The following is a 25,267-nucleotide window of genomic DNA, read 5'->3' on the forward strand; positions in this document are numbered from 1 at the left end:
TGGGATACTACAGGTAATCATATAAACGGAAAAGTTACATATACATCTAGCTAGTTAAGATGGTATGTTGGAAAGTAACCCTGATTAGGTAAAATACAATATATAAATTCCCGGAGCATCCAAAATTGTTAGTTAATTCAGTTGGTCAAAAGACTAATAACCAGTAAACGGAATGAAAATTACGTAAAACTTAATTAACGTGTTTACGATCTTTAGAGTTCTGAGTTAGATTGTGTAGAACGAACCAGTAGAACTGTAAACGTTTTAACGGTGTTATGTCCCGACAAGAATAATGGATGGTAACTTTTGGGATCCATTTACGTACCAATAATAAACGTATATTTCTACTGTATAATTATTAAGTAACTAAACTATTCATATCCCGACCGAAGATGCTACCTTGACGCGGTGGTCGGGCTTGCCTATCGTGATGACCCAGCCGAGCTATATTGGCTGGAACATATGTTCCTGTAGGTTCTACCATGCCAGGCAGGTCGATTGGAGAACGGTAAGACTAAAAGCATCAGCTCAAGGTCTGAGGGAGAAGTCGTACTGCTGACTGTAGAGAGGTGTGACAACCAGCATCTGCAGCGATGCTGCCTTCCCACAAGGAGGGGTGGGGTTAGAAAAGGTCGACCCTAAAAATGTCACACCTCACCTTACCTCACGGATTTCCGTCTCCGGCGGTAAGGCCCTTTGAAGAACGGAGCTAACACATTAAAAACCCTCCACGAAAAGGCCGTGCGAGACCGGCCTCAAGCAGTTGTCCCTTGGGCTCTGCGGTCACGCTCCCAGGTCTTTAAGACCAACACTAATCCAATTTCCTTTTCAGGTTCCTCAAGAAATACCCTTCCACGGTGTGGGCAGCCGGGAAGTGACACCAGCCCTCACACCCGTAACAACACACGAGACCAAGTTGGTCACATTCAAATCCTTCATACACCTCCTAATACCTCTCTTATCTCCATGACTAACCCTCCTCACGTCTCTTTATCACCTCCCACCGCTCGAGCAAACGATTCGTGTACGCGGAACTTTATTCCTGGTCTCCTGAAACCACGCTCTAAACTACACGTAGGAGCTTTTAACGTCTGAACACTGTGCCAAATAGGACAACAGGCTTCCTTAGCTAGGACTTTAGAATCTTGCGCCATCGATGTGTGCTGCGTCTCCGAAACGCACATACAGGATCCGAGTAGCGTCATTCACTTGACCTCATCATGCCAAAATAAATAACCGACTCGATTCACATTTCGTGTATCTGGAAGCCCCGATTCTGCTTCCCTTAGCCTCGCCGGCGTAGGTATAGCATTGAGTCTTAGGGCAGAACTAGCCCTCTTAGAGTGGATCCCAGTAGACAGTCGTTTGTGCGCTGTCCGACTAAACGGAACAGTAAGAATCTGGAAAGATAGGGACACTCGTCATTGCCTCTTCGTCGTCTCTGCCTATTCTCCCACTGACTGCAGCTCAGATGATGTAAAAGATGAGTTTTACAGAAAGCTTTCGGACCTTCTCCGAAAAGCTAGGCGCTCTAATGTAGTGATAATGGCCGGTGACTTTAATGCTCAAGTAGGTAAACTAAGCGATAGGGAAAGACACCTAGGTGGATCTTATAGCATCGTGGCTCAAAGAACAGATAATGGCGACCGTCTGTTACAGCTATGCTCAGATAACCACCTGTTCCTTGCAAATACTAACTTTAAGCATAAACAAAAACATCTTTTAACGTGGCGACCCCCTAATTCGTCCCAACGTTGGACCCAAATATATCACATCGCTATCAGCCACCGATGGAGGGGCACGATAGAAGACTGTCGCTCATTCTGGAGCACATGCTTACATTCAGAGCATGCTCTAGTACGAGCGCGTATTTGCTTGCGTCTTACTGGATGTAGGAAAGACACTGCAAGGAAACCTCTTAGGGCCTTACTTAATGATAGTCAAGCTAAGAGTATATTTCAGGAACAACTAGGAAAACAGTTAGGCAGTCATGTATGTGATGCCCCCCCCCGATGCAGCATGGAATGATATCCGAAAAGCTGTGGAAACAGCAGTGATATCTGCTAGTACGGCAAACCGTAAGGTTAGGGAGCAACACTGGATCTCAGCAGCATCTATCGCACTGATAGATGCTCGGAAACTCATTCCACCTGGCTCTGAACATAATGAGGAGCGGAGTTAGCTTAAGCGCAAGCTGACAAGAAGTCTACGCAATGATCGTGGACAGTGGTGGGTAGCGAAAGCAAGAGAGATGGAAAAGGCAGCGGCAATAGGTAATAGCAGACAATTGTTCAGACTCGTTAGGGAAACCGGAATTACGAATCCGACTGTTAGCGAAACAATCTCAGAGAACAATGGACATATTATTCATTCTCAATCCAGGAGACTGGATTGATAGGTAGAACACTTTATGGATCAGTTCAACTGGCCTTCAGCCACACTTCGGTTTCCCACGATCTCCAGTCAACCTGAATGGCAAGTTAGTGTAGGTCCTCCGACTCTTTACGAAGTTGAAAAAGCCATAGGAAATCTGAGGCGAGAGAGAACAGCAGGCCCTGACAGGTTTACTCCTGAGATTTTTAAGGATGGCGGTCCAGTTTTAGATGGTAGTTGGAGATAGTCAACAGGAAACCCTGGACCCGGGTTTCGTGCTACTTGGCACTCGTCAGCAAGGTGTACCTGTATTCTTGAGGGAACTGGTGCTTCCTGGCGGATTCGATCTCGTGTCACCCAGTTTCACAGTCAGAGACGTTACCACTGAGCTATCCGAGCCGTGACTAACCACAATTGATTGATCGAGTCACCTAGACTGGTGGGCTCATTGCAACATGATCGATGGCATTCGATCTGCACTAATAAGGACTAGACAAGCATGACATTGATCACCACCCAGTGATCAATCAATTGTGATTACATCTCAGTCCTACAGGAGGTTAGTCACGGCTCGGATAGCTCAGTGGTAACGTCTCTGACTGTGAAACTGGGTGACACGAGATCGAATCCGCCAGGAAGCACCAGTTCCCTCAAGATTACAGGTACACCTTGCTGACGAGTGCCAAGTAGCACGAAACCCGGGTCCAGGGTTTCCTGTTGACTACCTCCAACTACCATCTAAATCTCAATACATAGTGCCCGCAGTGTCGAGTCACCTAGACTGGTGGCCACATTGTAACATGATCGATAGCATTCGATCTAGACAAGCATGACATTGATCACCACCAGTGATCAATCAATTGTGATGGCGGTCCAGTATTAGCAGTAAGATTAACAGAGGCCTTAAGTAGAATTTGGGAACTGGACGTAATCCCATCTGACTGGTCTCAATCACTGATTGTGCCAGTCTATAAGAAAGGACAAAAGTCCTCTTGTGACAATCACAGAGGAATCAGTTTGACAAATATAATATCTAAAATATTAGCTTCAATAATACCTCGACGCCTAACTAAAGCTCGTGAAGAGCAGACTAGAGAAAATCAGGCTGGTTTTCGATCTGGACGTAGTTGTATAGATCAGATATTCACACTACGTCAGGTTCTAGAACAGAGACACACATTCAGACGCCCCACAATGGCAGTATTTCTCGACCTTAAGGCGGCATTCGACTCTCTGGATAGTAAGGTTCTATGGCAGTGTTTATCACTGAAAGGAGGACCAAAGAAGTACATTAACCTTATAAAGGCTCTCTACTCGAACACAACTGGTCGAGTGAGAGCTTATGGCGAACTGTCATCAGAATTGATTACCTCAAGTGGTGTTTGTCAGGGCTGTTCACTCTCTCCATTCTTGTTTAACTTTGTCGTCGACGTACTTTTAGAGATAACACTTTCCTCGTCTAGATTTCCAAGGGTTGAACTTCTAACGGGAGGTTCACTTGTTGACTTGGAATATGCCGACGACATAGTTATATTTGGTGAAGACGCTGACAAAATGCAGAGTCTTCTGACCACTCTAAGCAACAATGCAAGCATGTTCGAGATGCGATTCTCCACCTCGAAATGCAAAATGTTGCTTCAGGATTGGGTCGCATGGACACCCTAAATAGCGATAGGGAGTGAAGTAGTTGAGCGTGTCGATCGCTTCACTTATCTTGGAAGTCTCATCAGCCCTTGTGATCTGGTGTGTGACGAAATCTCAGCACGGATAGAGAAGGCTCGACTAGCCTTTACCAACTTGCGTCATTTATGGCGTAGGCGAGATATCCGTCTATCAACCAAAGGATGTGTTTACTGCGCAGCAGTTCGTTCCGTCCTACTTCATGGCAGTGAAACATGGCCGGTAAGAGTAGAGGATATTCGTAGGTTACTAGTATTCGATAATAGGTGTCTTCGAAACATTGCTCATATATCCTGAGACCATTAAGTAATGCAGTTGTTAGGAAACGGGTACTAGGTAAGGATGGCAAATCGATTGATGAAGTGGTTAAACTTGATCAGTTGAGATGTCTGGGACACGTGTTACGTATGCAGAACGACCGACTGCCTCGATGTGCTATGTTCAGTGGTATAGGAATAGGTTGGAAGAAAGCTAGGGGCGGCTAGACCAAAACATGGCACAAGTCCATGAAGTCACTGACAAGTGGACTGATCCACGTTGGTAGGTGTAGACTACCTGGTTAGTATCAGCGAGATGATAGCAACCGATGGTTAGAGACCCTGAATGACATGGCTCAAAATCGTTTGCAATGGCTCAGGTGCATCCATTCTTTGTGTTCTCCCAAATTCTAATCCCCTGAATCCTCCTTTTCTCTTTTTTTTTTCTCCTTCCAAATTTATCTCACTGGATTATACTCTTTAAATAACTCCTTCAAACCCTAATTTTTCCGATCACTGCTTATAGTCTTACCGCCTCTATCACTACGGGATTTGAATCGACCACTGCATCTCTGTGCTAATGTGGTGTGGCAACTCGAACTGATGTACGTACGTACGAAGTTCTACGTTGTTACTGACTGAAACTATTCATATTATAAGCTTTATTTTGACCCATAAAGTATTATTATACGTTTTACCATTCTTGAGTTATACCCAGCACATTAATTACTACCTCTCTTATTTACAGCCACATCTGGCTAATTCTTGTACAAATGTTGTTTAATATTTTATTGGTACGTTGTGGTTTGCTTGATTGGTATATAAACTCAGTATGTTTGAAATACAATGATTCATATCGCAGAAACTGGGATTGGTGTTCTGGACTTAACTGGCTGGGCTAGGCGGGAAGCAGGACCAATCAGGACTCTAGGCTGTTCGCACGTGTTTTACGCGTCTGAATCATAATTCACTGCTCTCTAATCGGCGGTCACAAGTTATAACAGACGGTATTAGCAACATATCATTGGAAGTTTATTTTCAAAACATTTAATCCGATGAACGGATGGAGTGTGGCATGACATGGATCAATTTTATCATAAGTGGATGAAAAGTAGGGGTTCCCTAAATGCGGCCTTAACCAAAAGCATAAACTGTTGATCAGAGAGCTAAGAGATGAGTCGAAATGTTCATCATACGAACTTAACTGAAAAAGCATGAACAAAAAACAAAAACTTAAGAGACGTTGACCATCAAGGTTCAAATTTCTATCCAGATTTTTGCCTGCTGAGTTGCCTCTTCAATTAGTTACTAAATTTTAAATTATACAGATGGTAATAACATCACACAAGACGCTGCAGAACAGTGTAGAAACGTCGGAATTCTCGATGGAATTAGGACAAAGTGACTTTTTGTTACATACTCATAACGTGAAATACAGAATTTAATTTCGATTTATTATTTATAGCTCACCTAATGATGACGATTCTTTTAATTTTATCATTCTAAAGAATATTAATAACAGTGATATGCAATGATAAGCTAAGTGGGCATCGGTAGAATATTCCTTATGAAATAATTTCACATTTATTGTTATACATGTGAAGACACTATGGTCAACAGCTAGCTGATAACCTTACCCTAGAATAATTTTGACGTGAAGAGCTTCTAAAATAGCCTTATATGTTTGTTATAAACGAAGTTTAAAATGAATTACACACACCATAGTCAATGCGCATTTATATTTCAAATGGCTCTCATATAGTATATATACACGCATATATATATATATATAAATCAAGATAAGTCTGTATTGGAAAACTCTGGAAAAATAACTGGTTTCATATTAGTAACAATTGTTAATTCGACATTTAAACGATCATTCAGTTTTGATTCCTCATCATCGCATTGATTCGATTCGGTCAAATCGAGTTTATTCAACAATAACTTCATAGACTTGGCAATAACAGGTAAATTAGGTAAAGAAAGTTGCAGTTTATTCCAATACCATTTTCGCATATTCCATGCACGTGAAACTTGGGAACTGAAATAAAACATGACGAACAATAAAATGAGTTGTTAGGAAAAACCCACTTCAAAGTATTTGATTTTTTTAGATGGAGAATAAGTTTTAAAACTATTAACGTATAGCACGAATTCCAAGCATTGTAACAGATCTCATTATCACTTTAATTACCCTAATGTTACGCCCCGATAAGCATAATGGATGGTAACTTTTCGGATCCATTTATGGACCAGTACTATGAGTATATTTTTATCGTATAGCTGTTAAATAACTAAACTATTCATATTTATGTCCCTCTTATTATGAGCCTTGTTTTGATTTATTATACGACTAATTACTACCTCCCACATTTGGCCAAATTTTGTATAAGTGTTGTTTCCTATTTTATTGGTACGATGTGGTCTGTCTGGTTGGTATATAAACTGAGTATGTTTGAAATAAATGATTCATATTGTAGAGGCTGAGATTGGTGTTCTGGACTTAACCGGCTGGGCTAAGCAGGAAGTAGGACCGATAAGTACTCTAGACTGCTCGTACGGATTTTATGCGTCATTGGTTCGATCGATAATTCACTGCTCTCTAACTGGCGGTATCATTACGTTATACATTAACAGGGCACACATGCCACAAGTTATAACACCCAATTTCAGTAATCCTTTCATATCACTAGACCTCACTGAAATGCCGCTTGGATTCGAGAATCTGAACAAAATCATTGAATTACCACTAAAACGACTAGCTAGGTATCACTGATAATTTATTACATACAGGAAAATGAGATTTCTTACTTTTCAGGTGGAACTGAGAACAAACATGCGTGAGAACCTTTAGAAAAATCCTTAAACTTTTCAACTAGGAAAATTTTTCCACGTAACAAAATCCAAGTGAGCAGATGGACATAATTTTATAGACGTTGCAAACCAGCATCACACAATTAATCCCAACGTTAACGAATACTGCCCGTAATAAAGCTTCAATTGTTTAAACTGTTGGATGATAGTTTTATAAGTAAGAAAAAATTGGTATTGTACATGCAAAAATCTGTTTTTAGATCGAACAGGTGTTTCTGCAATGATTTTCGGTAAAAACTTTCAACTAATAAATGCCAGTAATTTAAAATTTTCCTTCCTTATCAAGCAGTATTTTAAGTGGCAGTATGTCAGCTTATGGATACAATTGCATACAACTGAACTGTTTTATTTTACTAAAATCCATGAATTATAATTTAATTGACTCACTTTGTTTTGCCGATGCATAATATACTTTTCCGTAAGAGGCGCCAAGGTTCGTGGTATACAGCCCAAGATGGGTGATCAAGCAGTAAAAATGATAGATCCAATGCATCAGAAAATCTTCCTACGAAATTCATTATAAACAACATTATGTTAAGTAATTGGTAGGTAGTATAACAGCAAAAAAGTAAGATAAAACCTTGACATCTAATCTTCACATACAACTGGTAAAATTAACAGGGTATGAGGAAAGATTATATTTAGCAGTCATAACATTGATGGACTAAAGAATGCTAAAAACATGACATAAAAAGTATTCCATTTCTAATTTATATTCGTAATGAAGATCTTCAAAACAATTTAAAAAACAAAACAAACAGTTTGAGCATTTTTACTAATCTACAATCAAAACCTATCACTAAAATAAAACTACAGTAGTCAAGGTCTTTAATCAAATAATTGATAAACAGTGAATTTAGAAACGTTCTTTTAGTCTATATTAAATAAACAATGAACTTTATAAAATGAAGTATAAAATTATACATAATTTTTCGACTGATGATGAAGCACTGAGATTAAAGAACATTTCACTGGTGTAACGAAGACTAATTAACATCCTTAACGTAGGAGACAGTTTTATTTAATCTCTTGGAATTGTAGAAGATAAAAAGAGAACGATATAACATTAAATTAAAATAAAACTGCAGTGAATTTTTTTTTAAATCGTCCCACTTATAGTAGTCATTTATGATTAATGGTTGTTGGACAGATAAAGAATGTAATAAAAAAAAACTACCTACGACCAAAAGTGATCATTAATTCTATAGGTCAACTTAGTTTGTCTAAAACCTCACACTTGTCCTTAGTACTCCTCGAACCCAGGCCCTAGGAAAACAGTAGAAGCTGCTAGTCTATGAAAATGATCAGGTGTTAGATGTTTCTAATGTGGATCGTAAAATGTAACATGCAGAAAGAGAAATCGAGAACATCTACAGGTATACCTAGCACTTAATCCATAGTTGTAAAAATAGTTAGCTTGCTACATTGATTGTACAAAAACCACTCACGGATCCAGAAACTTGGCAAATATGTGCTTGCTGAATATTGATATAATTGAAAAGAAACAGCGCTCAGTGTTTGTATTTGGCAGATCAAATTTCAGAACCATGTTATTTTCTAACAACGCAAATAACGTTTTGTTATAAATTTGCTATAACTGACTACGTATTTAACTATTTAATATGCTCACATGCTCTTAAAAAGCTCACGACCTTTTATGAAGCTAAATAGTGTAAAATCCGAGAACTACCGCATAGGTCGGTGTATTTTTCACCTCGTCTGATATTTGGAGAAGGAATAAGTGACTGAAATGCAACTTAGAAATCAAATATATCATACAGGTAAAAAAAGGTTATGGAAAAACAAAGCTGGTCAAAAATGTTTGTAATGGAAGATGAGTGGAAGATTACGACTGTTGAAAAACCTTTTTAAGCATATTTTGGAATATTCACGAGCTAAGTGAATATAAGACAGCAATTAGTCGATAATTTTGGATCGACTATTATCTGCTACATACAATTAAATACACAGTATTAAAGAGATTATTATCATCAAGAAACGTTACTTTGTCAAAAATTGTCGAAAAGCTCTGGACGCAAACACACTAAAGAGAGGTTCATAAATTAGACTTTGAGGCACATTTGCTGTATAAAATACGCTAATTAAATGGCTAGACTACAATTCAAAGGTTGTCACACCAAATCCCAGAATCGTAGAGGTGGTAACAGTATTAGTGGTAATAAGAAAGAAGATAGACGATATAACTCGGAAATAAAATAGAAATTAACGAAATAAACAATTATGAGGGATTTAGAATCTCAGAATTTGGGAGAAGACAAAGAATGGATGCACATGGGCCATTGCAAACGATTTTGATTTATGTCATTAAAAACCTCTAACCATTGGCTACGATAATCACGCGCACCCCAACCAGGTGGTCTACACCTAATAACTTGGGTAAGTCCGATTTCCAGTGTCTACATGGTCTGATGCCATTTTTTGACTAGTCCGGTCAGCCTAATCCTAAACCAGAAAACAACGCACATCGAGGTAGGCGGTGGTTGAAGATATGTAACACATCTCCCAACCATCTCGGTTGATGAAAATTTACTACCTTATCAATCGACCCACCTTCTTTGCCTTATACTCTATTACTAACCCAAGCATTGTTTACTATACTCCCAAAATACAAGAGCAGTGCCTCGTCGAAACCTATAACAGAATAACAATAACGTACGAATATCCTCTACTATTAATAGCCATGTTTTACATCCATGAAGTAGAAGGGGAGAACTCTGTTTGGTCAGAAGACGCATATCTCACCTACACCACAGATGACACTAATATTTTAGATACTATATTAAACTGGTTCCTCTGAGATTGTTACAAGAGAATTTTTGTCCTTTCTTATAAACTGGGACGATCAGTGATCGAAACCAGTCAGATGGGATTACATTCAGTTACCAGATTTTAACTAAGATTTCAATTAGTGGAACTGCTAAAACTGGACCACCAACCTTAAAAATCTTGGGTGTTAGTCAATTAGGCCCTGGTGCTATCCATCACTTAGATTACCAATAACCTTATCAACCTCATTAAGATTTCAAGGACTTACATCAGTTTGCCTTCAGGTTACTTGGAGATAGCAGGTTACTGAATTACCGCTAAAGGCCATTCCCCTAGTGTTTTGCCAATCGGTTCAATCTCCTGGATCGAGAGTGGATAATAGTCCTGCCGGATCTTTAATACACGTTTCTTTGATAAGTCTGGATAGTAATCTACTGTTACCCACCGCTGTCTTTTTCATCTCTTCCGCTTTTGCTACTCACCACTACTCACGATCATTAGGTAGGCTTTTTATAAACTTAAGTCTAAGGTTCCTTCGCTCCAAATCATGTTCAGAACCAGATGTAATGAGTCTCCAAGCATCTGTCAGGTTTGTAGACGGAGCTGAAGTCCATTGATTTTTCCTAAACTTGTGATTTAAGTTTCTACGGTCATACGACTTACGTTCAGGGTGATCTAGAGGAAGCAAAAAACCAATACGCCGTCAACTACATATATCGTCTCGAAGTATTCCGAGAACTATTTTAACATCTTATGGAATTTCACAGATTCTATTTTGAATACGAATAAAAATTTATATTGATTATATAAGCATTGTAAGTTGCTAGGAAAATATCTTGAATAATATCACAGAGAAGGAACAGATATTTGATCGACTTACCACGTTTTAAACAAGAAATTATAGTTGGTAAATGGCTATGACTTCTCCTTAATAAACTTTTTACTTCTTTTTTCGACATAGATTCATAATTATCAGGCAGGTTCGGAGCTGGTTCAGGTAATGTACGCCTGCTAAATGATATACGATATTCTAAATACATTTTTGAATTCTTCAAACTTTTGGGCGATTTCTTCTGATGGGACGTATGCGATTGTGTAGTTTCATCAACAGTTGTATTACCGTCACTTAGATCTAAACTACATGCTGAGGAATCATGACAGTTTTTGGTTATTGGATGAGATGGAGACAAAACTGCTGATGAATGAGTAATTGGTACAGGTTGACGTTTATGCCATTCGCATAGATATCTTAAGGTGTTTGGGTTTTCAGGTACTTTTTGAGCATAACTAAGTAGTAAGGCATGTGCACGTGTACATTCATTAAAATATTGCAGTATCTACGAGTACAAAAGGAATTAAACAAGCAATAGTAAATTAGTTCATATTAGATATGAATTGAAGACAATGAGGATTAGATGGAAATATTGACTGATAAATGGTTATTCAAAACTATTGAAATATGAACTGAGATATATTCATTTAAATATAAGACAATAAGAGGAAAATTACTTCAACAAATGCTCTGACAAAGGTGTCGCATAAATGACCCTCAGAAACGAGAGCTTCAACTTCTTGTAGTCGATGGTAAGCTTTCTCAGCTAAATTATCGGCTGTCATATGAATATCATCGGGATCACCTAAAAATAAGATCAAAAGTAACGAAGTCAGATTAAATTATACGGTTATAATGGATTGGAAATGGTCAACTTCGTGATGAAGAAGACGGTTATACCTAAAATTCAGTGCAATGGAATGTGTCATATATTTTACACAGATACTTAATCTACCTGGGTTACAGTTACAGCACATTTAAAATTTTATAAAAATTGTGGTCGGAAATATTATTCCGTCTTAAATCAGAGTTGTCAATCGTACTGCACAGTATTTTTTTCGCTTAAAAATTGAACAGGAAAGAAAACTAACAGTCATTCGTTAGCAAAAAATTTAAAAGATTGAGTAAACCTGACAAAATTTGGCTTTCAAATATTTATTGGGAGACAGGTATTTTTTGGTCTTAATGGTTCTTCTAAACGGACGATAGATAGGGTTTCAGAACTTACTAGCTGGTACTAATGAATTAATTTGTTTAAGCCACATTCCATAAAAGCTGTAACCTTCATAGAGTCTTTGTAATCGCTGAACATGTGCAAATTCTGGCTCTCTAGTCAAAACTGTATGAAGACTTGCATATTTATTTCGTTGAACAGGCTGTAACAAAAAAGGGAATAACAAGTACTTTTAGCAATATATTGTTTATACTGAAATATTCGTTTATGAAAGCAGTTTCACTCGTGAATGACTAATTTTTTATCGTATAATTTCTTATTTTTATTCGGTTAATTGCAAGCTGATTTTTTGTTAGTTGATATATCTTTTAAATGTTTGACCATAGCCACATGGTTATCCAGGAAAACAGAGAGGACTGTTTAACAGTATGCCTGTTTTTTAATAGGGGTTCGGATATCTTGTCAAAACCAGGAAAACAACTGAATTAAGTTCCACACTTCGATGTTCTGTTGCTGATGAGATTCCAGAAACAAGTGAGAGAACAATTTTAGGAAGTTGAAATCAAAGAGTTTGCCCTTTCCAAGCTTTAATTAGGGGTTAGAACTCTGGAAATTTAAGAACTATGTTAGTCAAAATGATTCTGTTGTGATTACTCGGAAACTATTTTCGCTCTATTTTTGTTTACTAAGATCATAAGCTGTCAAGACCACTGAAAATATATTGTTAAATATCTAAAGGTCAGCCCATGCTCCGTTTGTTTGTCAAACATTTAGGAAATGAATCTTTAAGAACTTTCCATTTAATTCATTTTCAGCTTGCTATAGAATAATGAACTGCAGTAAAATATATATAAACGATTTCATCGTGTCATTCTGATTATAGCTGGATAGTGGTTGAAAGTAAAGCGGCTGAAGAGCAGTTGTCATATCCTCTGAAATGTTATGTCAATTGTTGCAACCTGTTGCTCATAAAATGCATTACTGACATAATTATTTCGCTAAACATTTATTAATTGGCTTTACCGATAACACATCCCATAAAAGTGATTGGCCAATGATGGAAGATAGACATATCCCGGTACATTAAATATAATGGACGATTTGTTGTGAATGAATTCCACTACTGAAATCACTTCCAGCTTCTCTGCACTTTTTATTAATGTGTGCTACTATAAAGGTCATATAGTTTTCAATCAAACGATCGAATCACATGATTTCCACAAAGAACTCAAACTACGTCAGCAACGACTATTGTCTATTTTCAATACATTTTCTCGATTTGTTTTCACTATTCACTAACCCAAAAACTCGTATTTCATTCGGATTTGAGTTGCCTTTGGTCCTTATTTCGGCTACAGGCATTGACAACAAAACTAAAAAAAAACTCCCGAAAATTACTAGTTGTTACCAAATTTTGATTATACGCCACTTGGTAAATGTCAACTTCCCATAAAAGTTAACTATTTTCTTCTCAAATTGGTTTTTAAAATTCTCGTCTCTAAATCAATCAAAAGTAAACTTCAGGGGATGTGTATGTATTTATCCAGAAGCATATTCACACATGCAAAATCGAAGTACAGTGGCACCGATGCATTCACTCATTGTATTTTCCTAAGCCTTGGACTGAAACTTAATTTCAAATCTTTTATTTATCGAATTCATCCCTTTTTTAAAACCATACTCTCCAATGTTTAATATTTTTGGTTATCATCGACATAACTACCAGTTTCGTCTCGTTTGGTCGATGTGGTATGGGAGACTTGGGTTAAAGCCAGTCTAGAGACTGAAGGCAACTCAAATCCGAATGAAATACGAGTTTTTGGGTTAGTGAATAGTGAAAACAAATCGAGAAAATGTATTGAAAATAGACAATAGTCGTGGTTGATGTAGCTTGAGTTCTTTGTAGAAATCATGTGATTCAGAATGTGATTCGATCGTTTGATTGAAAACTATATGACCTTTATAGTAGCACACATTAATAAAAAGTGCAGAGAAGCTGGAAGTGATTTCAGTAGTGGAATTCATTCATTAAAAATCGTCCAGTCTGGTCTTTATGTCGATTGTGATTGACTGAGGCAGGAGCTGAGTCCAAAAAGGGTTTTATAAACAGAGACAAATTTCCGCTAATCATCTTCAGGAGTAACTGACATAAATTTATTTTCATACATCACCGAGTTACCATTGTCTTATGTGATACTTATGCGGACACATACGTAATATGTATCAGCAATCGGCAGTAGGATTATTACTAACAGAAGAGGAAAGTGAGAAGAGTAAGAAAAACAGAAGCAGTTGGAGAAGCAACAGGAATGGATGAACGATGGTGTGTAAGAGACAATTCAAGGAAGATGTCTAAATGGTGTGTTAAATGTATTATTTTCATACTTTACAAATACAAAGTTGGTTTCCTCTAATCAAATCTTCGTTCATTACACCATCAATGGTCACCAAGCTTATTATTGTGAATGGGGTTTTTACTATCCAATCGAGTGGTTGCTAGGCGTTCAAAGTGAAGCTTAGAATTACCACACTAGTTGTCTGAAATCAAATGTCTAATATCATTAAGATTGTGTCTATAAAACACGACCTTTATATGTAGATCTAGTTCATATTTTCTAGATTAAGAAGTTTATTCTTCCATTTGAAACTGTAGTTTTGAATGTTTAAATGTACGGTTTGTAGAACTAAATCAAAAAGGGGGTGATTTGTAGCAAACTCGATATCTCAACACAAATACTATGTAAATGTTGAGGAAATTGTTGGGGTGATAGAATAGCAACAAGAACCAATAAATATAGATAGAGTTGGTAGGAAAATAGAATTCTATTTGGACTAAAGTGAGCAGGTAGCTGGCAGTTCTAAGATCCCTCTATATTAGGTATGATTTGTGAGCGTCTTGCCAATGTATGAATAGAAAACATCCACAAAACGAGCAAAAAAGATTAGAATAATATATCAGAGAAGACTTCATAAATTAGTGAGTAAATGGTAAAAATACACGCAGCAAAAAGTGCAACTGACGAATCGAGATTCTTGAAAATGAATTTAACTTGTCAAAATTCCAGTAAACATAACAGACGGAAACAATGGGTTGTATTTTTAAATCATTTCCTAAGAGTTCGTAAGAGCTTTCACTTGAAGCATATTAAACAGTAAGATTGTCGGTGGTAACAATCCCAAAGATAAATAGAAATAACTCGAAGTTAGCAATAATAATGTATCGATTCAAGTTCACAAATAGGATAGTAAATAAAAACTAACAAGAAAATAGGTGTGGTTTCGTAAAAATCTTTTTCATCTCCCATGAATTTTTATTAATAATGATCAACGGTCACCATAATAATCTCCATCAACAATTTGAGAGGCTAATTCCACTGGAGTAACCATATTCTGAGTTGTAGAATAAGATTGTAACTTGCAAAAAATAACCAGGATAGGGATTCAACGTACCTGTATATTTGTGCGACAAAACTGTACAGCATTCAAGTTTCCTTTGCTGATCTCATATAATATAAACTCTAATATACGGTTATTTTCATCACTCAGAAGAAACCCATCCAAAACCCTGAAAAAGCAAAATTAAAAATCATTACAAGACATATCTACAGGAAATAAATTGATTTTGTTTAAGTTCAATGTATACTGTATAGTGTAACACAAACTTGTAACACTGTGGGTAACGCCTAAACAAATTTTTAAGACGAAAGCCACTCATAATAAGTTCAGAAAATCTTTGGAATCCAACCTGTTTATGACTGGGTTGTAAAAAACACCGTCTTACGACGTAAAAATACTGAGATTTTACAGTATATGATAGTTCTCATTAGGCGTATCCTTAGTCGGTACCAACCACATATATACTAGATAAAAAGGTACAATTGTTTTATATAAATGCATTACAAACCTTGCTTTCCTCAAGATAGTCCTAGAAGTCTTTAGACGAAAAAAATCCTCAAGTCACCTACCTTACATAATGTTTGAAATGTTGTGCATGCAACGTTTTTATATGGTTTAACTTGAAACCATAGTTATATCACTGAAAAATAATCTCTCACTATTATAACGGGATAAATATCGAGAAAGTTGCGATCTGAGAAACAATCTTATGAAGAACTATATCTTAATTGTATAACATCTGGATTATTGAGTCATTGTGTGCTCTTAATTGTAACCATTTGTTTGTTGTATAAACTATTGTTGTCTATTTTACCTTTCTCAAGTTACCGTCAATTAATCCTGAACCTTACACTTAGCTTCATATCCACAATACTACTGCTCTTATTATAACGGCCTGGTTTCACGGACTCCAATACAATACAAGAACCTGATATTTCTGAAGATATAACAGTTAACTACTAGTAGAGCTGATTTGTTCGTTTAGTTACTCAACTTTCAATACTTGGGTTACAGGTTTGGACATTCATTTGACCTATCATGGGGTAGTGTCACTACATTAAACACGATAGACAACTTGTGAACTCACATGGGGTTACCAGTTTAACAAGGATAGATAGTCAAAGTGTTAATATGAGAGTGTAATATGCTCGCAGTAAGAAGATTGTAGACGTCTACCTCATGATAGACTACTTCGGAGATAGAACCTATAACGTCAATTATTTACAGGCTACCATTTTCGGTCCCAAGTACGGACAGTGCATGAGAATATAAGAGTATTTTAACTTAAAAAGTAGTTCCCAGTCAGTCAGCTACAACATAGGACCAGGTAAATATATGTATCGGTCCAAGTTGCCACACCGCATTAGCACAGCAAGCTGAACACCGGATTCATAGAAGTAGTTAATTCGGTGGTGATAATATTATAGAAGAAAGATTGCATATAAGGTTATAGTACAGGAAGAAAGAATTGGCTGGTAGAAAGAAAAATATGAAGCGATTTTAATCTCACGGTTTAAGGGAAGACAAAGAGTGTATACACCGACGCCATTGTGATCGATTCTGAGCCGTGTCACACAGTCTCCAACCATTGGTTATGATCGTCACGCGGACCCCAACCAAGTAGTCTGCATCTACCAACATGGCTCAGATCAGAAGTTAGTGACCACAAGCACTGATGCCACGTTTTGATTTGGCCGCCCTTAACTTTCTTCCAACCATCCCCTACACTATTCAGCATTGCGCGTCGTTGTAATCGGGGTTCAGGCATACGCAACACGTGGCCCAACCACCTCAGTCGATGAAGATTCACAACCTCATCAATCGATTTACCATCATTCCCTAATACTCTGCGTCTAATCTCACTATTACTTACTCGGTGATCCCAGCAGATGCCAGAAATATTTCTAAGGCATCTGTGGTCAAATACTAGTAGCTTACGAGTATCTTCAACTCTTAATGGCCATGTTTCGCAGCCATAAAGTAAAACAGAACGGACTGCCGCGCAGTATACTCGTCCTTTTATTGATAGACGGATATCTCGCCTTCGTCATAGGTGATGTAAGTTGGCAAAAGCCAAACGAGCTTTTCGAATCCGTGCTGAGATTTCGTCAGACACAAACCCATTGGGGCTGATTAGACTTCCAAGATAAGTTAATATATCTGGTATAGCATCTGAACACTGAAAGCTCCAACATTTAGTTAAGAGCATGGTTTCATGAAACAAAGAATAACACTTCGTGGACTCGGATCTTAGCATTGGTGGAATACGGTGATAGCCATACGAGGAGAGTTAATCGTGGAGGCAGGCGAAGCACTAAGAGGTGAGAGAGGGATTGGACCATGAACAAAATAGTCTCTGATGCTGTTAGAGGTATGGAGACGGTTGTCACTTCCCGATAGTTTACACTGTAGAAGGATATATTTTCTTCGTGGACTGAAAAAAGAAACTGTGTTAAGGATGGTCATGAATAACCTGGGGGCGTAACCCCAGAGCCAAAATAATAACTGATTGACTCAGGTTACACATGAACTTTATACCGGAAGTTTTAAATGTATTGGTCGCCTCCGTGGCGCAACCGGTTAGCGCGTTCGGCTGTTAACCGAAAGGTTTGCCTCGAATGCCCTGGTACGGCCGAGAGTGGGGAGAGTCCGCTCTCCCTCTCGAAATACTCTCACACGGCCACGCGTATACAGCCTCTGCCAGGGAAGTCCTACTCATCTCCATCTCGTGGCGGGGGTCTTGTTTACGAAAATGAGAGGACGAAAAGCGAATGTCAGGCGCTCTAACCCGATCTCAAACCAATGGTGCATATGGGCTCCAGTATCCTGCGGGAACAAATGGCGTATGAACCAATCGTTGGTCACCGGCTACCATGGGACTGCATCTCCTTACGATGCTCCACTGCCTTGTGGGTTAGACCTTTAGGTCAAAGGTTCGGGGAGTGGCCCCCTAAGATAACCACCTGCTTCGGTCTAGGCACCCGGGCAGTATCACAGCCCACACACAAATGATGAACTCTCTATGTTTATGGAAATTACTTTTCTCGCTTCGAAAAACAATCAATCGATTCAATTATCATTACAATTATTGTCATTGTTAATACTATTATTATTATTACTATTATTGTCATTATCATTATTATTATTATTATTTTCCACATTATTCACCCTCTTTTATACTTATACAGCGGCTCGTCTTTGGCGGAAATTCGACTGTATCTAAACGTTCTCGAGTGACTGTCCGGTTGAAAATTGTATATTACCACCGAACATGAGTACTGAAGCAGTTTTTCTGAAACCACGTGCACCATTCAAACTGGCTGCTTTCAACGTTCGCACACTTATGCAGGTCGGACAACAGATAGGGCTGGCTATGTCTTTGGAAAGTCTTAATATCGATGTCTGCTGTCTATCCGAGACCCGTATTCAAGACTCTGGTGAAGTACTACAAATTCGCTCTACATCTGTCACTTCAAAAAGCTTGTTTTACGTGCGCTTATCCGGGGACCCTGTGGCATCTTCGTCATGGTCTTGCTGGCGTTGGTGCCGCACTAAGCGCTAGAGCTGAGCCAGCACTAGTCGATTGGATCTCCGCTAACAGTCGGTTATGTGCTGTTAGATTAGAAAGTTCCATCAAAGTGAGAAGAAATCGGCGTGAGAAACGATGTCTTTTCGTCATCTCCGCCTATGCTCCGACGGATTGCAGCCCGGATGCAATCAAGGATGAGTTTTACCACCAGTTATCTGTTCTTCTCCAGAAAGTGCGTTCGACAGATATTGTAGTACAAGCCGGAGACTTGAATGCTCAGGTCGGGCGTCTAGGCACAGAAGAGAATCGTTTACGTGGCCGATGGGGACTCGTTGGTCGAAGGTCAGATAACGGGAACCGTCTACTGCAACTTTGCACAAACCACAACCTGTTTCTGGCTAGCACTAACTTTCGGCACAGTCATCGCCGATGTGCCACCTGGCGTCCTCCCTCTGCATCACAAGCCTGGACTCAGATTGATCACATCGCGATCAGCTACCGCTGGCGTGGTTGTGTACAAGACTGCCGCTCCTTTTGGTGTACCTATCTGGACTCTGACCATGCCTTGGTCTGCGCCAATCTTGCCTTACTTTTCAGTGGACAACGAAGTGACCGCCATCAACAGATTGATATTAGCAAGCTGGTTGCAACTTCTGTTGCAAGTAAGTATCGAATCGAGCTAGTCTCTAGGCTAGCTACCACTCCACCGAAAAGTATAGATGAGCATTGGTTGCAATTGCATGACGCCATGAAAATGTCGGGTACAGTCAGTTGTGGGTTCGCGAAACGTCCCGCTTATAAGCACTGGGTTTCTTCAGGCTCCTTACAACTCATTGAAGCCCGTCGGTCTACTCCGGCTGACCGTGAGTTTGACCATAAACGAAGGATGTTACGTAAGGAAATTGGGCAAAGCTTCCGTAAGGACCGAGAAGCCTGGTGGTCGAAGCGTGCTAATGAGCTGGAAGCAGCAGCTGCATCTGGTAATGACCGGAAGCTCTTCCAACTCATCCGAGCCACTGGCAGCAAGAAGTCTGGTGTGAGTGAAACAATCTGCGAGGATGATGGGATGCGAATCACTAACATCCATCGACATCTTGGACGATGGGCAGAATTTCTCGAAGGGCAGTTCAACTGGCCTGCTGCTCCGGCAACATTGGTCAGACTGTCCTGCCCTCCTAGCCGGTGATGACTGATCCACCGAACGAGGAGGAAGTCCGCAAGGAACTCCAACTCTTGGAGCGTTACAAATCACCTGACCCAGATGACTTACCTCCGGCTCTTTTTAAAGATGGTGGTGACTTTCTGACTAAGGAATTGACGACGTTTTTTACAAATGTTTGGGAGTTAGAGAGTGTATCAACGCCATGGAATGAGTCGATAGTTGTCCCTATCTTTAAAAAGGGTTCACGTCGTTCCTGTATCAACTATCGGGGGATAAGTCTACTTCCGATTGCGTCCAAGCTATTGGCTTCCGTCATACTTCATAGGTTGTTCAAAACACAAGAAAGATTGACTCGCGAGGAGCAAGCTGGGTTTCGTTCTGGTCGAGGATGTATTGATCATATCTTCACCCTCCGCCAAATGTTAGAACACCGCCATACTTTTCAAAGGCCAACAATCGTAGTGTTTCTTGACATCAGAGCTGCCTTCGATTCGTTGGACAGGACTGTTCTCTGGGATTGTCTATTGAAGAAGGGTGTGCCTGAGAAGTTTATTAACATCCTAAAAGCCCTATATAAAAACACCTCAGGCAGAGTGAGGGCATACAACCACCTCTCTCCATTGTTCCATTCGAGCAGTGGGGTTAGGCAGGGTTGCCCAATCTCACCATTTCTCTTCAACTTTGCCATCGATGACATTCTGGAAACAGCTCTGATGAATGTAAGTAATGGTGGTGTGGATCTGTTACCTGGAGAAAGACTTCGCGACCTTGAGTATGCGGACGATATTGTCTTACTATGCGATAATGCCCAAGGCATGCAATCCGCACTTAATCAGTTGGCAATCAGTGTCCCTAGGTATGGTATGTGCTTTGCACCTTCGAAGTGAAAAGTACTTCTACAAGACTGGCAGGATCCTAATCCTGTACTCACCCTGGATGGTGAGCAGATAGACGTAGTCGAGAAGTTCGTGTATCTGGGTAGCTGCATAAGTGCTGGTGGAGGTGTGAGTGATGAGATTAATGCATGTATAGTGAAAGCCAGAGCGGCTTATGCCAATCTGGGCCATCTTTCGCGCCTTTGTCACGTTAGTCTGGGTGTAAAGGTCGAATCTACAACGCGTCGGTGAGAGCAGTTTTCTCTATGCTTGTGAAACCTGACCTCTCCGAGTTGAGGACGTTAGACGACTCTCTGTGTTCGATCATCGCTGTCTCCGAAGGATTGCTGACATCCAGTGGCAACACCATGTCAGTAATGCAGAGGTTCGGCATCGTGTGTTCGGGCACAGAGATGATAATTCAATTGGTGTCACCCTCTTGAAACACCGACTTCGGTGGCTTGGACATGTTCTACGAATGTCGTCCCAAAGAATTCCACGTCGTGCATTATTTGCCGACTCTGGGACTGGTTGGAAGAAGCGGAGAGGTGGTCAGTGCATGACATGGTGTCGTGGTATGAAAGAAAGCTGCAAAGGACTGGCTTCTGTCGGTCCTTCACGACTCCCTGGTTGGGGTCTGAGAGATGGTACAACACAGTGGCTAGAGACGTTATCAGATATGGCTCAGAATAGAAGCCAGTGGCGATCATGCTGTGACCTTCTTTTACTTTATTCATAAAACGTGGTTGTATCTTCCTTAACTGAAAGATTTCTTTTGATTGTACCCTTCTGTTCCCCTACTATTACTATTATTATTACACTACCTTACACCAAGCTCTTCGTTATTATTATTTTTCATATCTTCTTTTTACGTTCCCCACTTTTTTCTTTTTCTCCTTCCTAAATTCTCATTGTTTTGTGTGGCGCATATATATTGGCGCTCTCTTGTACCAATATCCATGTGTTCAAATAAAATAAATAAATAAAATACATATTTAAAAGACCTTGCTGTCTCAGACGAAAATTCGTGGGTGTACTATTTCTCGAGCGGACCTATTCTAACGCCTTCCGTTGTATGAACGCAGCAATGTTGTAGATGCTATCTGAGGAAAACCCCTTACTGCTGTTACATCCATGTCTAGTAATCAATAAGATTTCGCCATAAGACAGTGAGTTGCTACTTCTGGAATAACGTTTCGCCAACCGACCTGTCTGGCATGGTAGAACTCAAAAGAGTGTGTTTTAGCTAATATAGCTTGATTAAGTCATCCCAATAGGCAAGCCTGACGACCATGTTAAGGTGATAGCTGCAGTCAAGACATTTTTCTGACTGAACCGTTTCGTCTTGACTACAACTCCTTTCGTTCTTTTATTACTTCACAACTATATTTCCTTATTGTGTGGCCTATTTATTTTAGTGCCCATTTGTTTCAGAATGTACGTGTACGAAACAGACAGGATAGTATCAAGACGTAACTCAGCTCCAAGTTTAGAGGTTAAGTGTTCACTGATAACTTATTGTATAGGTAAGGACGCCAAAATGCAGATAAAGCATAATACTTTTAAAATAAAACGGATTTTACGAAAGTCCACTTACCTACTAAATGATCTCAACCCAACATCATCTTTCAAACACTGGAATATATGGAATGCCACCTAAACAAATAAACGGTAAAAGTAGAAAACTAACCCGCCATATCCAGGTCGATGACATTGGATATGCATGGATTGAGTGAGCTAGTAATCTAGCAGCCTCTTTAAACTTGTGCCTCGACAAAAAATACCACATAGCACAAATAACGCGAGCTTTCTCGGAATATAGCAGTCTAAAATCCTCTAAAATGAGACGGTGGAAAGTGAACACATATGAGGATAAATTTTACTGCAAAACAGAAGTCAAACGAAGCATTAGTCGAGGCTATATCAGAATCTAAAAAGTGAACACAAGACTCATATTTGCATATCTATTAGATGACCTCACAAAAGTATCGACAGGATTAAGTTAAAAACGAGTGTAACGAAATGAATGAATGTGGTTTTAATGATTATGAAATAAAGCTACAAGTCAAGAATAATAATCAAATCCCTTATGGTCTATTGGGCACCACTACGAGGAATCACTGACCGATGAACTGATAATTTAAAGAATGTAGTTAATCCATAATTGACACCTTTTAGAAAACTGTGGTTATGTGTAAATTTATATTGAACCAAAACCTCTAGGAACTTACCAGATGTGTTCAGAGTGCAGTAAGATTCCTTTCCCAGCCAGCCGTCATAAAATCCATCCCTGCCGAGACTTAAAATAAACTGGCAGAATCGACGAAGTCTTAAGAAGTAAAGTTTGTTTCTACCATAAGAGTGGAGACGATCAAGCATGGTTCCACTTGAACCACTGGATAACTGAAAGAATTAAAATTATTAGGCTATTGGGTATTTCGTTTTTTTTTTCACGTGAGGTTACAACATTGACACCTAAGAAGAACTAATCCAATACAATAAACGAAGTCGAACAACAAAGAAAGATATAAAGCGACTTAGTGATTCCTATTGATTCTAACAAAATGGCGTAGTTTAGAAATCCTAAAGTAGGAAACATGATTTTGAGTTATGAATCTCAATCAGGTACTTGTTTTCCTCAAAATCTATTGAAACCGACAAAATAAAATTTTAACTGGACAGGTGTGATGGATCACTGTACAGAATAACTAACTCAGATCAACATTCGCATATTACAAGGGAGAAACTTACGACTCAGCCGTGAGGTAGACTTGTGTATGGAAATGAATCAAATCGACTACGATCATATCAATTCGACACTTTAAATGAGGTAGGATTGAAAACTGAGATCCATTTGTTAAGGGATATCATTAGATTCGGTACTTAGTAATTCGTTCACTCTATTTCGAGTTACTTTCAACCTTGATTTTTACTGATAGTATTTACTTTAGTATAGTACACGCCCATAGACTTGCATCCTATATGATCGGTTTTCACCACAATGTTAAGCACGACGGGTCTTACTCACTAAAACCTTAAAGCCTCCATCATTGATACATATACTCAAGAATAATAATTTTAGTGGTGTGTAGTCCCCAAATAAAACTCACAGAAAAGGAAATCAATACCGACTAAAAGTGAATTAAAGATTCCTAGTAATAAAATGTAAATATGCAGAAACCAAAACCGAACATGAAAGAGAACCAAGGTTGGGACAGGTATAAAACAATATACTTGAATCTGGCTCCCATTTTCGTCATTCATCACAAAACTGACCGACCAACGGAGAATTTGGTTCCCAAACATGTGCGTGCGCTATAAGCTGAATAGTTCTGAGCTGGTAGCGAAAGCTCTAAAGCATACATTAACGTATCCCACAGCCATATTTTGTGCATGAGCGGATTTTGATTGGCCAAATAAATATTTTAAGATTTATCATCAACTGGGAAGCGTAGTTACACAGTGACTACCACTTTGACACAGAAAACAGAGCCCACAGTGGCATGTTAGTAACCATCACTATTGGAAAAATAAACAACGAACTAATACTGACAAGTTGGGCTCGCATACGTAAACTGCTTACACACCCTCGTGTCAAATTAAATTAAAAACCGATAAGGCAAGAACCTTGCAAAACATAAAAGTTAAGGTGATAAATTTCTTTATTTGTCGCGGATTGTTTATCATAACTTTAAGTGCGAAAATGAACGTGATACTAGATTTACGACGCTTCGTAACTTCTTGTAGGTTACTTCTCTAGAAAACATATAACTTAAATGGAAAGAAACTACCCAACAACTGTAACGTACACACTCAAACTTTCGACTTTTGGCAATATAAAGGTTATTTATTCTCTGAACCCATGATTTAAACACAACCATGTAAGAACAACTAACAAAAGAACCAATAGTAAGTGACTTCTAGGCCACGATAAATCACGCTTAAGAAGGCTGTTATTTTCTTTGGAATGACTTACAGGATTCCAGTATGTCCTAACCAAACTAATAGTACCACTTTTCTAGTAAATTGGTAGAATTTCTGTCTGAAGACTGAATTCGCTGACACTTATCGGGGATGGAAACGTTAAATAAGTGACATCTCTCACATAGAACAGAAAAGCGACGTTAGTAGGGTTTCGACGTCGCAACAACAAATATGTTCATAATAAACACTTTGTGATGACTTCTTGGAAATCACTTTGTTTTTTAAAGACAATAGATAGAGAACCTATTTTTAGGTTCTCAATCAAGCCTCCATATGTATGCAATCTTTTCAATGAGTCGGTTGAAGATATCACTTCTAAGAGTAAGTGCCAAAAGTTGATTATG

General features: G+C 38.9%; 1 protein-coding gene across 2 annotated transcripts; it reads right to left on the minus strand.

Moving 5' to 3' along the window:
- Positions 1-6,039: 6,039 nt before the first annotated feature.
- MS3_00003133 (uncharacterized protein) lies at positions 6,040-24,820 on the minus strand (the record flags this gene model as incomplete). Of its 2 annotated transcripts, XM_012941907.3 has the most annotated exons (10): positions 6,105-6,351; positions 7,572-7,689; positions 10,852-11,308; positions 11,481-11,608; positions 12,032-12,179; positions 15,428-15,542; positions 22,537-22,595; positions 22,630-22,775; positions 23,171-23,342; positions 24,749-24,820. In XM_012941907.3, the coding sequence occupies 10 exons, from the start codon at positions 24,818-24,820 to the stop codon at positions 6,105-6,107; spliced, it is 1,662 nt and encodes a 553-aa protein (XP_012797361.2). The 2 variants fall into 2 exon arrangements, with proteins under 2 accessions (XP_051070866.1, XP_012797361.2); XM_051210851.1 differs by having other exon boundaries at positions 6,040-6,351; positions 7,572-11,308; positions 11,481-15,391; positions 22,630-24,820.
- Between the last annotated feature and the right edge of the window lie 447 nt (positions 24,821-25,267).

This window comes from Schistosoma haematobium, chromosome ZW, assembly GCF_000699445.3.
Source record: "Schistosoma haematobium chromosome ZW, whole genome shotgun sequence".
NCBI lineage: Eukaryota > Metazoa > Platyhelminthes > Trematoda > Strigeidida > Schistosomatidae > Schistosoma > Schistosoma haematobium.